Source organism: Equus caballus, chromosome 8, assembly GCF_041296265.1.
Source record: "Equus caballus isolate H_3958 breed thoroughbred chromosome 8, TB-T2T, whole genome shotgun sequence".
NCBI lineage: Eukaryota > Metazoa > Chordata > Mammalia > Perissodactyla > Equidae > Equus > Equus caballus.
In genome coordinates this window covers 93,858,093-93,872,903 of record NC_091691.1, presented here as the reverse complement: position 1 = coordinate 93,872,903, position 14,811 = coordinate 93,858,093, and the positions used below count along the sequence as shown (strand labels likewise).

Sequence of the window (14,811 nt, the reverse complement as noted above, 5' to 3'; positions counted from 1 at the left end):
ACTCAACATCACCTGGGGCAGCTTCTCTGGGTCTAGTTTCTTCATCCAATAAAATAATCCCTCCTTTCTTGCTTTTGATAGAAGTTGGTTTATAAACACACCTAAAGTCTTTAGCACTGTTTATGGTACATGGTAAATGCTCAAGATATATTAGTTCTCTTTTCCTGTCATGTTTTTCACTTAATCTTTCCTTAGAGGTGCTTTTCCATGAAACATGGAGTTTTCCAAGTGAATGGAAATGATTCTACTTACATTCTGCTTTGTGTGTGGTCATGATTCTGTTTTTCTGATAATAATTATTGAATTGCTAGAAATAGAAGAGCGATTTTAAAAGTTCAACCAACTTTTACCTGCCTGAATTAACTGTGGATCTGCCCTCTGCTCTCCCAGAGGCCCTCCGTTGGCGCCGTGCTGGCCATCATGGGCTGTGCTTCAGTCGCTGTCCCCGCCTCAGTCCTCACGTTGGTGAAGTGAGAACGATAGGCCGTCCTTCGCGGGGCAGTGAGACAGCGTGTGTGAGGCGGTCTGTTCCTATGCTGTGTCTCTTATGAGTTATTCACCCTTCTCAGAGGAAGTTTTTTCTTTGGGGACTACTGACCGCAACTTTATCATTGAGAGAGTTGGAAAGGACACATTTTTAGTGAACTGAAGGAAAAGTCCACATTTTCCACTTCTGGATCCCTCTGGATTTATTGTTAGCATTTCCTTCTGTCAGCATTGCCCCCTCTCCTTCATTAGCTGAAAGCAGAAGGGCAAACTTGTGATAAGAAGGACTTCCCCCACCCCACAGATATGAGATTGGGGCCTTTGAGGCAGAGATAGGAGGCAGCAACCGTGCGTTTTCTGTGTGGACCTGCGAAGGCATGGCGCAGGTGCTGCCTCCCGGCTCCACTTGGGTGTCCAGAGGGAGGGCTTAGCAGGGCAGCTGACTTAAAAACCTCCCAGGTGAGGCTGCACGAGTCTGCTCTGAAGCACCCAAACATCTGGTTGAGACGGTCAGGAATGGCGGGGGCAGTGCGGCTTGACCTTGCAGTTGAAAATAGATCCAGAGTACTCCTTGTTTCTGGTACTGTCAAGCTAGGTCTCCTCTGACAATAACAAAAACATGCTAGGTCAAATATTAAAATTCACTTTAAAAAATCAAAGAACTGAAAAGATAGTGGGAAACTTCCAGACCAATTTTGATTGAAAGTCTGTGCCCAGGACTTTATACATATTTAGATTAACCCTAGGTCCAGATGCCTTCACCAGTGAGTTCCACCAAACATTTAAGCAACAAGTGATTCCAAACAGGCTGAACTCTTCTGGAGAGAGGACAAAGAAGTGACAGTCACTCATTTTATGAAGGTAGCATAACTTTGTTAGCAAAACCTGACAAGAGCACAGAGTTTTCTGGTAAATGTTTAATTGCTGGCTCTCAACAGAGGAGTAAGATGTATATTGAATATATAGAAATTTTATTATTTACATAAATATATGAATTTTACTCATATGCAGAGTATATAGTAGCACACAACTTACTGATTTTAGTACAATACTTGATAGTCTTTATTGTCGATTCTGTAGGACCAGTGGCTGTTCACAAAATACTTGCATTGGCTTTTGCTGAACCTTGTGTCCATAGCCAATCTGTGGTTGCAGTTCAGTCATGATTTGACAAACAGAATTGCATACCAATCTGCTCTTTTTCCAGTAAAGGTATTATCATTAAATCTCATATGTAATATACTGTTAAAACTTTTTTCACCCATCTGCAAAATATATTCATAACGCTGAAACCTCTTTCAGCTTTACCACTGATTCAACCCTGACTTGTAGTATTTGTTGATTTTCACGGTCTAAGTATTCTCACTATAGCTGATTTCAGGCTACCAACATGACACCCTAAACTTATAATTAAATCAGTTAGATTAAAAAGAAAGGTAGTTAAATATTCAAATCCCATCATTTCCTAATTATTTAACTACATTTTACTAGTATCTTTTCTCTTGAGGTTCCTTGTATGTGTATGTGGGACTTCACTTCATATCTATTTGTTAAACTTAAAAATGTTTTATGTGCTTTTTTGTATGCGTGTTATATTTCACAATAAAATGTGATTTTTAAAAAAATCGATCCACTTACATTATCGTAGGGGACACCACATCAATTGACCTATATATGTACTTTATTTTTTTTTTTTTATTTATTTTTTTTAAAGATTTTATTTTTTCCTTTTTCTCCCCAAAGCCCCCCGGTACATAGTTGTGTATTCTTCGTTGTGGGTTCCTCTAGTTGTGGCATGTGGGACGCTGCCTCAGCGTGGTCTGACGAGCAGTGCCATGTCCGCGCCCAGGATTCGAACCGACGAAACACTGGGCCGCCTGCAGCGGAGTGCGCGAACTTAACCACTCGGCCACGGGGCCAGCCCCTATATGTACTTTATTAAAAATTTTTAAGAGATAGTAACTGAAAGAAGGAGTTATTATAAACTTACTTACATCCTGGGTTATTTGTTCTGGGTGTTTGATATAATGTATAAAAGCATCACTTGATGATACTCAGATGGAACACACAGAAATCACCCTCCCATTTGATGCTGTGCCCTAAGACTGCCAGATGCCACCCGTTATGATGAATTTCATCGGATAACTATTTATATAGACTAGTTATGGTGGGTTATGATACAGGAAACACCAGGGGAACCACAGGATGCAGATGAGGCGGTGAGGCAGGGTGGGGGGTGCAATTGGCAGGAGCATTGTGGCACCCACCCCAACCTTCCACACTATCCTTCCCCTGCACAGAGTTCACTGCATGGAGTGGCTGTTTTTTTCTGTAAAAGGTTCTAAATTCCTTAAAATTTCTTTAAAAACTCTAAAAAGAATCACCTAAACAGCAATTTGTTTGATTTAATTATGTAATCTTTCATCCAACTAGTATTTATTGAGCCCCTAAAAATGAACTGGCACTGTGGCTGGAAGACACACCAGCGAGCAGACACAGACCCTGCCCTCAGCCTCACTCAGGGGTACAGTTTAATTAGATGCATCCTGTGGGGTGGGGAGTGGTCAATGCATGCAGAGAGAATCCCCCAAAACAAGTGTTTCACCCTTAAGAATGCAAACGTTTTTAAAATGACACATTTTAGAGGAAAAATAGCTTGATACAATTTAATGATATATAAAAATAAGTAATAAAATAGGTTCATATATTCTGAAACACTGACAGTCTCCTTGGGGCTGGACTTCTCTGCATCTTCACTTAGAATAAGTAGGCTGCTGCAGATACTTTGTAAGTCTCGATTTCATACTCTGGCTAGCTTTTGCAAGAAGGGGGCGTATCTTGTGTGATGATATGCCTTTACGTTACTTTTTCCTCTGACGCACACACACACATTCCTCTAAAATGTTTAGTCCTTTTTCAAAAGGCTTCTCTAATAGGGTATTTCTTGGTTATTATATATAATAACCTGCTACTGATATGTTTGTATAATAGTCTTTATAATTTATCATAAGAGCAAGTCTGTTTTCCTGCACACCAAAATATAAGCTATAATTGAACAGCTCATTAATATAATTCATTATGTAATTACTTTATTGCTGCCCTATTGTTGTCTTTAAATGAATGTGCCTCTGTTGAATTAGGGCCAAAAAAATTAGGCAGCCTCAGCTTCCCTGACGTTCTGTGCCTGAAAACAATTTGTTTTGAGGTTATCCTCCCACATACCACATGGTATAAGATTGTTTTTGCCATAGTCTAGTGAAACCAACTTTGTATATGTTCTGATAGGGAAAAAAAGAGGGTATCTGACTAGTCCAAGGTAAGAATGCACTGTAGTGTCTGGGACTGAACTTTTTTTTAATGTGTTTATTATTAGAAAAAGTCATTAGCGTGCTAGCTGCCTGTCTGGAAAGCAAGAATCAAAATGCTCAGAGGATTGGAGCAGCTGCGCTTTGGGCTCTGATTCACAATTATCAAAAGGTCAGTTTTTTTAAATCGTTGTCACACCTGGGAGCAAAAGCAGGCCTCTCAGGATGTGTCCAGGGATGTCAGAGGAGCATCAGCAAGAAGAAAAAGAAGTCAGAGACCCGTGCTGCCTTTGTACGTTCGTACAGTTAGTACACAGTCAGTTGAAATCTTTTTCCTTTAATCATTTCAACAGGATGTCTCGGAAGAGTCTCTCTCTTTTGAGTGAATTTTCTCTGTTAATATAAATTAATTTGCCGTATATGTGTAATGTTGGTATAGATTGTTTTTTTCTGAAAGAGGTGTCAAGGAAAGATGCATCTCGAAATAAAGCCAGCTGTGTGATTCCCCTTCCTGTAGTACGCGTCATCACTGAGTTTTGACATAAGCTTGGTGCTTGGAAGGCTGCAGCCCAGGGCCGGCCCGAGGAAGCTGCAGGCAGGTGGGACTTAGACCTGCTCGTTCTCTGGCCTCTGGTCTTCTCTTTCAGTGCACACATCTCACTCCTGAGAGAAATACCCACACGTACTAGCTGTTAAATTGTGGCCAAGTGACAGCATTAGGATGGACAGCTCTCCCCCCGTGGTGCTCTCAGCCGGCCGTCCCTGGTCTGTGCTGCTTGTTCTCCCCACTGGCTGGTGTCAGCGCACCCGAGGATGGAGGCTGCTGCTGTCGCCTTCACCCATGTATCCCCAGGGCTTAGCGCAGGATTTGGCACCTTGTAGTAACTCAGTAAATATTTGTTGACCAGCTGACCTATAATGTTCCATATACTTGATCTGAAATCTGAGCTTTGAAGAGATACGAAATACTGAAACTAAGATTGAGTAGTTTACCTAGCAAATGGAGCTGGGGAGAGAAGGGGTAAAGGGAAGAGAAGAAAGAACGTGGGTACAGCAGAGAAGGAATCAAATTAGATAGGGAGGGATGTGGGCAATGGCACCATGGAGTGTAGTAAAGTGTAATTCTCTAGCTTCAATATATATTTTACAATATCCTGTTTAACACTGTAGTTAGCAATGGCAGAACTAGGGTTGTGGTATCCTGATCCTTAACATAGGGGAATAAATATAATTAATGGATTGTTCTATGTTATCTCCAGGCAAAAACAATTTTGAAAAATCCATCAATAAAAAGAAGAGTAGATGAAGCATATTCCTCAGCAAGGAAAAGTAAGTTTCATTATTAAAGAGATTACAGTTAAACATGGAAGCTAGTCAGTGAATTCTCTGACTAATGAAATATTTGGACAGTTCACAGCAAAATGACAGTTTTCCACAGTGGTGTTTTATGCTGATATTTGAGGAGCCTTTTTGTCAAAGCATTGTAAAATGTGCCGATATTTGATCTGTGCTTTTCATTATAACACTTTTTAAATAATAAAATGTTCTGACAGATGAAGGTTTGAGATGTGATAAATTCTTGAAACTTGTCTATGATCCTTCTCCAAGTCATTTTTCTCTTGTCCTGAACTTCCTTTGCCAATGGCTACCACTGCGCTAAAGTGTGTTCTTAGTTGATAAGAACTGGGCCCAGTTAGACTTGACCTTGGTCAGGAAACTTTGATGTAACATCAGGGAGTTGAATTACAGTCTTCCAAGAATGGATCCCACTGCCCCTGATTCCACTTGGCCCTGTGATGTGTTCGTGATATGAGGCAGGATTTTCTTTTCAAAATGCATGTTTCATTTTAAGTGACAACAGTTTTCGATGAGCATTATTCTCTGAACATTTTTTATGCTAAGACACTGAACTCTGTCTTTCTTGTACTGTACTAGGTCTGTGTGTATTGGATCTGCAGTTATTAATTTGTGTTTTTATAGTCTGATTTTTTTGTGTCGGGAAAACTGGCCCTGAGCTAACATCTGTTGGCCAATCTTCCTCTTTTTGCTTGAGGAAGATTGTTGCTGAGCTAACATCTATGCCACTCTGCCTCTGTTTTATGTGGGATGCTGCCACAATGTGGTTTGACAAGTAGTGCTGGGTCTGCACCCAGGATCTGAACCTGTGAACCCCAGGCTGCCAAAGTGGAACACACGAACTTAACTACTATGCTACCAGGATGGACCCTATTGTCTGATTTTTTATAAGTGGTTTGTGGGGCTTTTTGGTTTGTTTCTAGCTGTGACCATGAGTTTCTGGAGGTAGTGCACAATGGAGTTATGCTAGAGTTTACACATTAGGAAGGATGGTATGTAAAAAGAGCAAGGCCTTCATCTTGGATTATGAATAATGGTCTCCATTATGGGTGTGGGTTTTTTGTTTATACTCTTTGGCTAAACCATTAATAAAAATAAATATAAATCTGTAACTTCTTCATTTTTTTAAAATGTGAAATATTGCTACAATGCTATAGCAATTAGATAGAACTTTAAGTTACTTATAAATCCCGTTCATGTTTGTTTGTGTATGTGTGTCTACTTGTAAGTGTAGTACTAAGTTTAATAAATTTCCTCTTCCATACTCTTATTTTTCTATTTCAGCTTTCTCAGACTCGGAAGAAACCCCTCTAAATGCCTATTATTTGAAATGTCTTGAGAACCTCGTGCAGCTTCTTAACTCTTCATGAGCACTGTGAGATGCTCTGCCCTGAAGCTGGTGTCCAGCGGACAGCTGAGCCAAATGTGAAGCACAGCCTGTGTCGCAGCTGCTGCCCGAAGACATGCTAACCCTCTGCCTGGTGTAGATGCCCTTCCTTCCTGATGAGAAACAGAACCAGTGATGTCCCGACTCTGTCCCTTTGCGCCAGCTCTCTACAGTGAGAGCAGCTGACAGGAAGATGATAGAATAAAGGCATAGAAAGTTCTGGGAACATAAACATTTTTACCTTTTCCTATGCAATTTCCTTTGTAAAAAATCCTATTTAACAGTTATTTAATAAAATAAAATATTTTTAGAAACTGAAAACTGACTAATAATTGCTGCTTGTAGACTTTTATCAGTCTCATGACTATAAATTTTAAAAATTGAAAGAAAACAATGTGTTCTGATTTCTTTAGAGTTTCCACATGAAATTTGGCTCTTGTCAATATAAATCCTTATATTTCAAACCTTTATATTATCTAGAACATACGCATTGGTGAAGGGATAAATGTAAATGTGTGTAATTTTGTGAGTAGCTTCTTTATGCATTCTTTTAGTGATATTAACTCCTTTCCATATGATATGTAAACCTGTTATATTTTTTTGTTTTCACCTTTCACCTTCTGAACTGCTGTGTAGAAGGAAGAAATAAAGTTTATGGTCATGTAGGCCTGGGTTTAAATTCTATCTCAGCCCAAAACATCATGGGGAAGAAGACTGGAAAATCTAGCAGAGACAAGCTCTGTCAAGTACTCCATGACATAACTGAGCTAACATGTAGTTGTGAACTCAGAACTTAAAATCAATTCAGGTACTGATCACTTTCAGCAGTTTCCCAACACTTTTGAAAGAAGAAAAAAATTGTGTCTAAGAAAAGAAAAAAAAGCTGAAATATATATATATGTGTGTGTGTGTGTGTGTGTGTGTATACAGATAAACACACTATTTAGGAAAAAGTTTTCTGATTGAATTATGGTTAACAGGAAAAAACATCATTTTCTATTAAATGCTGTTAGCAAATTGCTATCATCAGTAAAATAAACTATGCAATGTTATCTAAGCTGGACGCATGAGGACAAAATGTATGTTAAATGCTGAAATAGAAATAGATAAATTTGTAGTGTCTGAAAATTATTGATTAGAGATCTGAAAAATAGATTTAGGAAGTTCAGAAGTTTCCAAGCAACCCAAGTTAATTTGAAGGAATGAACATATTAATATTCTGAAAAACTCACGAATGGAAAGGGCAGCAATCTTAGGAATTGTTTATACCTCTTCTCCTGGTTTCTTACATTCTCTGCCATTTTCTTGGTGTCACCTTGTAAGCCCTCATGGTGAATAATGAGGTGGCTTTCTTTGTGACTTCCATTAAAGAGCTCTTTCTGTGTCACAGGCACTGTTCTCAGAGCATTTATTATTTAATCTATCTTCCTGTAAAATACTGCTTTATCCCTAGGTTAGAGGTGAATAAGCAGAAGCTCAAGTGGCTGGGTGAGTTGCCTGTGGCTGCTGGAGAATGGAGTTGAGATTGGAACCCAGGATAACTGCTAATGAGCCTGAGGTTTTTTAACCACTATGCTATGCTGCCTCCTTTTTTCTCATTGAAATTCCTGTGTTTGTGCTTGGATCTTAGGGATAACCACCATTTTCCTACAAAAATTGGATCTCTTCAGGGAAATGATCATTTCCTTTATGGTTGGTTGATTGATTGATTGATTGATTGATTGATATGTCAGGGTATGCTTTGCCTCATGTCTTTGGAATCAGGAAGAATTATAATTGATAATTTTCCCTAGCAGGTCAAGGTAGTACTCTAGGGGGATTTGTAGCCCTGCGGTCAGAACCACTCGGGGATGTTACCTGCTGAAGCCCAGAAGGACTGCTGCCCCTGGAAAAGGGCAGGGAGGTAATGGCTTCAGGAGAACTTGCACTTGCATCTGTTGGTGTCCAGGGACATGAGCCTCAGGGGCATGTAGTGTTCCAGGTCCTGGACGGCAGTCCTTCCTATCTGTGTCTCTTCAGATTGTGTCCAGCCAACCAATGGAGAAGCTGTTTAAGCAGAAGGTCCCTGAGGTGACCGGCCCTCTATTTCAGCACCTGCCATGGCGCAACCTTGGGGACCCACCAGCATCAGAATCCCCCAAGATGCTTACTGAAATGCAGATTCCTGGGCCCACTGAAACATAGGCTTGTGTCCAGGAGGATTGTTAGCAAGCTCCTCAGGTGATCTTTACGCACACCACAATTTGAGAACTACTGGTTAATCCCCCTGACTTTACAGAAAACTACCTGGAACATGAAAATGACCTAACATCGCTCGACTACTTAATGATGAAATCAGGACTTGAGTCTGGGTGTCTTGAATGCTAGTTAAGTGTTCTTTCTATCACACATCTCTCAGTTTAGGCAGGATCCAGAAAACAGGTGTAGGGCACTAGTTCATGCCTCATGGTCTCCAAATTTCCCGTTTCCTGGCCTTTTTGGTTGGTTGGATCCGTGTGTGTCTGTATGCCAGGGATGCACACAAAGGCTGTGCCATGTTAACCAGAATGTGCAGACATTGAGACTGAGGCTTCCGGATTCTAGACCTCGAGCAGTTTAGGGGAGGAGGCGGCTAGCTGTTGGTTTTAAAAACAGAGGAAATAAGTAGAATAGTTAGCTGACCTAGCTGGAGCCTTTCCCCACTCTTAAAATCTCTTTCAAAAGTGAAGAGCTGGATGTACTTTTATTTGGTGTTCTGTAAAGAATGGAGTGAAAAATAGAATTTACCCTTTTAACTGCAGATCACCAATTTTCCTTTATAGTGTTAAATACACTCATCATCGGTAGTAATTGTCCATCGTTACTCTCTGTGGCTGCATCTTGTCTATCCCTCATTTCCTGAGATCTGCTTCTTGAACCGTGCTGTTCCTCACATTTGGCAGATTGAGGAGTAGGAAGAATGGTTGGCATCCTGCTCTTGGTATGCCTACAGTTCTCTCGGAACGAGAGCGCATAATAGAGTGGTTAAGGGTCTAGGGCTCTGGAGTCATGGGGACCTGGAATCAACCCCAGCCTCACCGTGCACAGCTGGGGGGACCCTGGAACAGCTTTGAGGCTGTTTCTTCCGCTGTAACTGTACCTGGGGAGAAGGATTCCTGCTTTGTAGAGTCAGGGAGAGGATTGAGTGACCAGCGTAGTACCTCGTGTGTAGTTGATTGTCCCTTAGATGTTATCAATGATTACAAAGTCTCAAAAATTCATCTCTCTTTCATTAAAACATTAAATCTTTTTTTTATTGAGTTAATGATAGGTTACAATCTTGTGAAATTTCAGTTGTACATTAATGTTTGTCAGTCATGTTGTAGGTGCACCACTTCACCCTTTGTGCCCACCCCCCACCCCACCTTTCCCTGGTATCCACTAAACTGTTCTTAGTCCACATTTTTAAGTTCCTCATATGAGTGGAGTCATACACAGATTATCCTTCTCTAGCTGGCTTATTTCACTTAACATAATTCCCTCAAGGTCCATCCATGTTATTGCAAATGGAATGATTTTGTTCTGTTTTGCAGCTGAGTAGTATTCCATTGTATATATGTACCACATCTTTATCCATTCGTCTGTTGATGGGCACTTAGGTTGCTTCCATGTCTTGGCTATTGTAAATAATGCTGCAATGAACATTGGGGTACATAGGACTTTTGGGATTGCTGACTTCAAGCTCTTTGGATAAATACCCAGTAGTGGGATGGCTGGATCGTATGGTAGTTCTATTTTTAATTTTTTGAGGAATCTCCATACTGTTTTCCATAGTGGCTGCACCAGTTTGCATTCCCAACATTAAATCTTTTGTGTCCTTGCAACCCTTCTCTCCCTTTGGGGAGGTGCTGGGAAATGAGTTGTGCTGTCAAAATGAAGGTTCCCACATTCCAAAAGGATCATCAGTTTCTGGGGGAGATGGGCGTCCACAGCCTGAGGTCATTGATGGCACAGACACTGAGTGAGGCGTTATGGAGAATCCAAGTCTTACAAAGCGCTGTGTCAAGGTGTTAAATACACCTGGGCGACAGCACATTTTATTCTAACGCTTGTCAGGTTGTCTTGATTGTCAGTGAATTAGGAAAATGGAAAAGAAAAGAAATTATAACCCTAGTAGCCAAAAGAACATCTTAGCTTGAGGAATCCATCAGTTTGGGAGTAGCCGTTTTCCTCTTTCTACCTGTCGTTGACCTGTGTGATCCAAAGAGTTAATGGAAATGGATGATAAAATGATATTGTTTGTGTGAACCAGGAAACTTAGTTTTTGGGAACTTAGAGTTTATTTCTCCTAAGTTAGAAGTTATTCCTCACAGGAAATTACTTATAAAACTCAAGTAACAAGTCAGCTGGGACTGAGTGAGAGTATGCTTGGGCTCAAGGCTCAGGATGTACAGAAGATTAGGCCAAGACCCGGGGATTCTGAGGTTTGGCAGCGGGACACGAGAAGCTCCGTGTGATCCTGTTTTAAATGTTTTCAACAACATCCATCTTTGTATTTCGTTTACTCCTTCTGCCTTAAAGAAATCTGCTTCAGAAAAAAATCTGCTCTTTCAAAACAATGTTTCACAAAAGATCCATGCGGTAACATTCAATAAATTTCTCTTTAATTTTGCCTGAAAGCCAAGAGAAAAACACGTTTTTTAATGTAGACTCCAAGGAAAGACTTCTTTCCTGCATTTCCCCTTTTTCAATGATGTCTTTCCCTCTGATCTTACTCTGCCTGTGGCTGTGCCTTCAAGGCATCTGCATCCCATTTGGTTCATCTGGGCAGCGAAACTCCGTGTTTGGGTAGCAGATTGCTGGCAGTTCCGGGCAAATTCTGAAAACGTGATTTCCTCAGATACTCTATTAGAGCATTCTTCCCTTGTCTTACCATGGGAATAGAGATGATAAAATAGAAAACTACTATTTTTAGTCATTTTCTGATGATATTCATAAAGATTGGATTGCAAAGAATCAGTTTATGCATATGATACCTGGTTTAAAGTTACCTTTTATGTCTTTTAGGGAAAACCGTGATTGCTCAGAGTAGAAAGACCAAAATAATAATGGCTTCAGTAAGAGAGGAGTTTCTTTTTGTATATTCTGTTTTATTGTTTTTCCCACATCCAGGAAGCCCCCAGAGGTGATCCTTGGCTGACACTGTCCTCAAGGACTCGACATCACTCCTGCTCTCCTGTCTGTGATGCATGTTTCCTTCAGCCAGTTACCTCATGGACGTCAGGAAGAAACAGGTCAGACAGGATTTCCCCAGCAGTCTCTGGCTCTTTTAAGGAGACTTCCCAAAAGACCAGTGCAACAACTTGCCCTGACATCTTCTTGGACAGAACACAGTCATGTGGTCACGATAACTGCAGGGGAGGGAAGGACGGTGGTCCTGCCGCTGGGCTCACTGCGTTGTCAGGTAACCTAGGCCTCTGCTGCTCGGGACGGTTTGGGGTTTGGTTAGGCAACCACCATCTCTGCCCCACTGGCCGACAGTCTGCCTGACTTAAGAGAAAAACATAATCTAATTGGGGTAAAAGTATTATCCTCCCAAATGAAAAAATAAGAAAGAGATTAGATGCTTATTGAATTTATGCAGTCTGCATTTAGACTTTGTGATTAATTGTAGTTCCATGTAGAAGTAGAAATATTAATAGCAGAGAATAAAGCAAGACGACTTTCCAGTGTGCAGCTGGATGCCCTGCTTGGAGTTTATCCCCATGACGTGGAAGCCTCAGCTGTCAGAACTTCCCTGCTTATCAGGGAGAAACCTGGCTGGGAAGACAGCGTCGTCGGTCTGAACAGACTCCGGCGTTCTCAGGGACAGTGACTAAAAATTGCTGGATTAATTGAAAAAGTAAAAAGTAGATGTAACTTTAGCATTTTATTTCACATATGTAAATGTGTACTCGTTATCCAGTCTCTTGATTAAGGGCTGAGCCTTTTCTGAGTGTAGTTGCTCCATTGGTGTTAACACTGCTTTTTGGCATAAATCACACCTAATGCATCTGGACAATTTCCAGTTTCAATTTCTGGAAGTGGAGCAAAAGCTCAGACACTTAGTAAGCACTCTAAACTCCAACCTCGTCCAGATTTTTTTTTTTTTTTTACCATTTTATCCAGGAATTCTTCCAGATTTCTACTATATCTGGCTTGCTTTCGCATTAACTCACCACATCAGATTCAATAGCAATTTGTAAGTGACTCCTTGTTCCCAATTGTTTGCAAAGCATTCAGCTTAGTTCTTAGAGAAATAATTATTTTTGCATCTCATCTCTGTCATTAATATTTAACCAAGTTCTACAATTGAAGTAACGAGTCTAAGTGGTACAAATGGTCAGGAACAAGTACAGCCAGATCTCGGTCAGCATGACACTCACCTGGCGGAAGCCTGAGAGCCCTGTGCGGAAGGGAGGCCCACTGCTCCCTGTGTGTGCTCTTGTGTCAGCTGGTATGTTTATTGGGACAATGGAGAGGACTGTTTAATCTTACCAAGTCCATTCTATGGTAGGAAATTAAGAGAGGTTATATTACACAATGAGCTTTTAAGATTTCCTGAAACCTTGAATTTCCTCCAGTTTGTTTTGCTTGGCTCCCTGTTATTAGAAACAAAAATTTGACTGTTGGTGGTGAGCACAATGCGGTCTCTCCAGAAACTGATAGATAATAATATACACCTGAAATTACACAGTTATAAACCATTGTGACCTCAGTAAAATAGTAAAGTAAAATAGTTAAAAACAAAAAACTAGAGGTGTTCCTAGAAAGATCAGAAACAAGATACCTGTTCCCAAGCTTTTAGTGAACAGTGTTCTAGTCAAAGGAATGAGACAAGAACAATAAATAGAATATATTTTTTTAAGAAAGAGAAAGAAACAAAGATTGCCAGAGGATAGATGTACTCGCTCGCTGTTTTTCTCAGCTCCCCTTTCTCTGCTCACATCCTCCAGCTTGCTTATCCATGCCCTTTCTTCTCTGGCCTTTGTGATTTAACTCCTTACCTTTCCTCTACCCGTGTGCCTCCACCCACCTGCAGTTTCACTTCTGCCTGTTCTCAAAGGCCAAGACCAAATGTCACCTTTCCCATGAAGCTGTGTCAGACTCCCCAGCTGGGAGGAAATTCTTTACTCTTTGAGTTTCCGAACCAGTTTTAGTTTAAGTTTTTTTCTTTTTAATCTTTTATATCACTTAGCCCTTTGCCCTTTGTGTTATGCTGATTTGCATATGGTCATTTTCCCACCATCTGCTTCAAGACGTGACATCAGACTGAGCTTCTAACTCCCTGCCTCTCACAGTGCCTTCGACAAAGCAGGTGTTCAATTTATGTTTATTTGAATGAATGAATGAGTGCCTATGGAAAATACATTATTAGTAAAAGCTACAGAATTTTGTAGTATAAGTTGGGCCAAAAATTCCGTTGACTTTGTCAAAATATACACAACCATAAGTATTTCTTTAATGAGGATAAATTTTTGTTAAGTTCTAAAAATGAATGAAAGCAAAAAGCACTGCTTAAAAACTCTAAAATTCTTAGAATATTTTTTAGTTTGGGAGAGAAAGAAAAAAAAAACCCATTATTTTAAATATGATTTGAAAATCTAGCCAGCACTGACATGAAGCAAAGATACTAACCTAACTTCCAAGATCTATTGCTTACTGGCAATCTTACTTGGGATATTCTTTTTGGGAGACAGAGTATAGGTGTCAGCTTTTTGAAAATAGAGCTGTAAATTCCGAACATTCTATCAGCTGCAACTCCAGCACCGTGGAAAAAACAGAAGAAGCCGGTTTGCATTGCACCCGCTGTGTGAAAAGCGCAGATCAACAGCTAGCTTGTCAGCTTCCTTCCAGCCCTGTTTCTTAGAACCCACATTTGGCAGCAGCAAGCACTGTAAGAATCTGACTTCAGCTAAAATAAACGTGACACTGCTTTGCACAGAATGAGAGGACGGGGCAGTGGTAAAGGCAGAAACACAACTTTTGATAGTTTGACTTAATGAGAATTGGGGAAAATGCTTATGTACTTGGTACCATTGCACAGGGAATGAAGAGTATAATTGCATCACTTTAAATCTTTCCTGTGTATTTCTTATCCACAGCTGATAATACACGGCTCCATCTTCAAGGTGAGGCTACCACAGCTCCTGCACAGTGATTTTGAGTTTTGACTTAAATGGGGAAACTTGAAGTGTGCAGAGTTTGATTCAAAACTGGTAGATCAATGTGCATAGCATTTGTTCTATGTGATTTAAAGATTTGAAATTGTTAAGGGTA

The 14,811-nt window shown here is 40.4% G+C and overlaps 1 protein-coding gene across 8 annotated transcripts in view; it reads left to right on the top strand.

Annotated features, from left to right (window-relative positions):
* Nucleotides 1-6,855, top strand: part of RTTN (rotatin) — a 159,942-nt gene extending 153,087 nt beyond the window's left edge. For 6 of the 8 annotated variants that reach the window (XM_001493188.5, XM_070275831.1, XM_014727854.3 and 3 more), the window contains 3 exons: nucleotides 3,860-3,963; nucleotides 5,051-5,120; nucleotides 6,432-6,855. In XM_001493188.5, the coding sequence (XP_001493238.3) occupies nucleotides 3,860-3,963; nucleotides 5,051-5,120; nucleotides 6,432-6,517 (260 nt within the window). In that variant the 3' untranslated portion in view covers nucleotides 6,518-6,855. Of the gene's footprint in view, nucleotides 1-3,859; nucleotides 4,391-5,050; nucleotides 5,121-6,431 lie in introns of all 8 variants that reach the window. The other 2 variants (XR_011441605.1, XM_070275832.1) reach the window with 2 other exon arrangements.
* The last annotated feature ends 7,956 nt before the right edge of the window (nucleotides 6,856-14,811 follow it).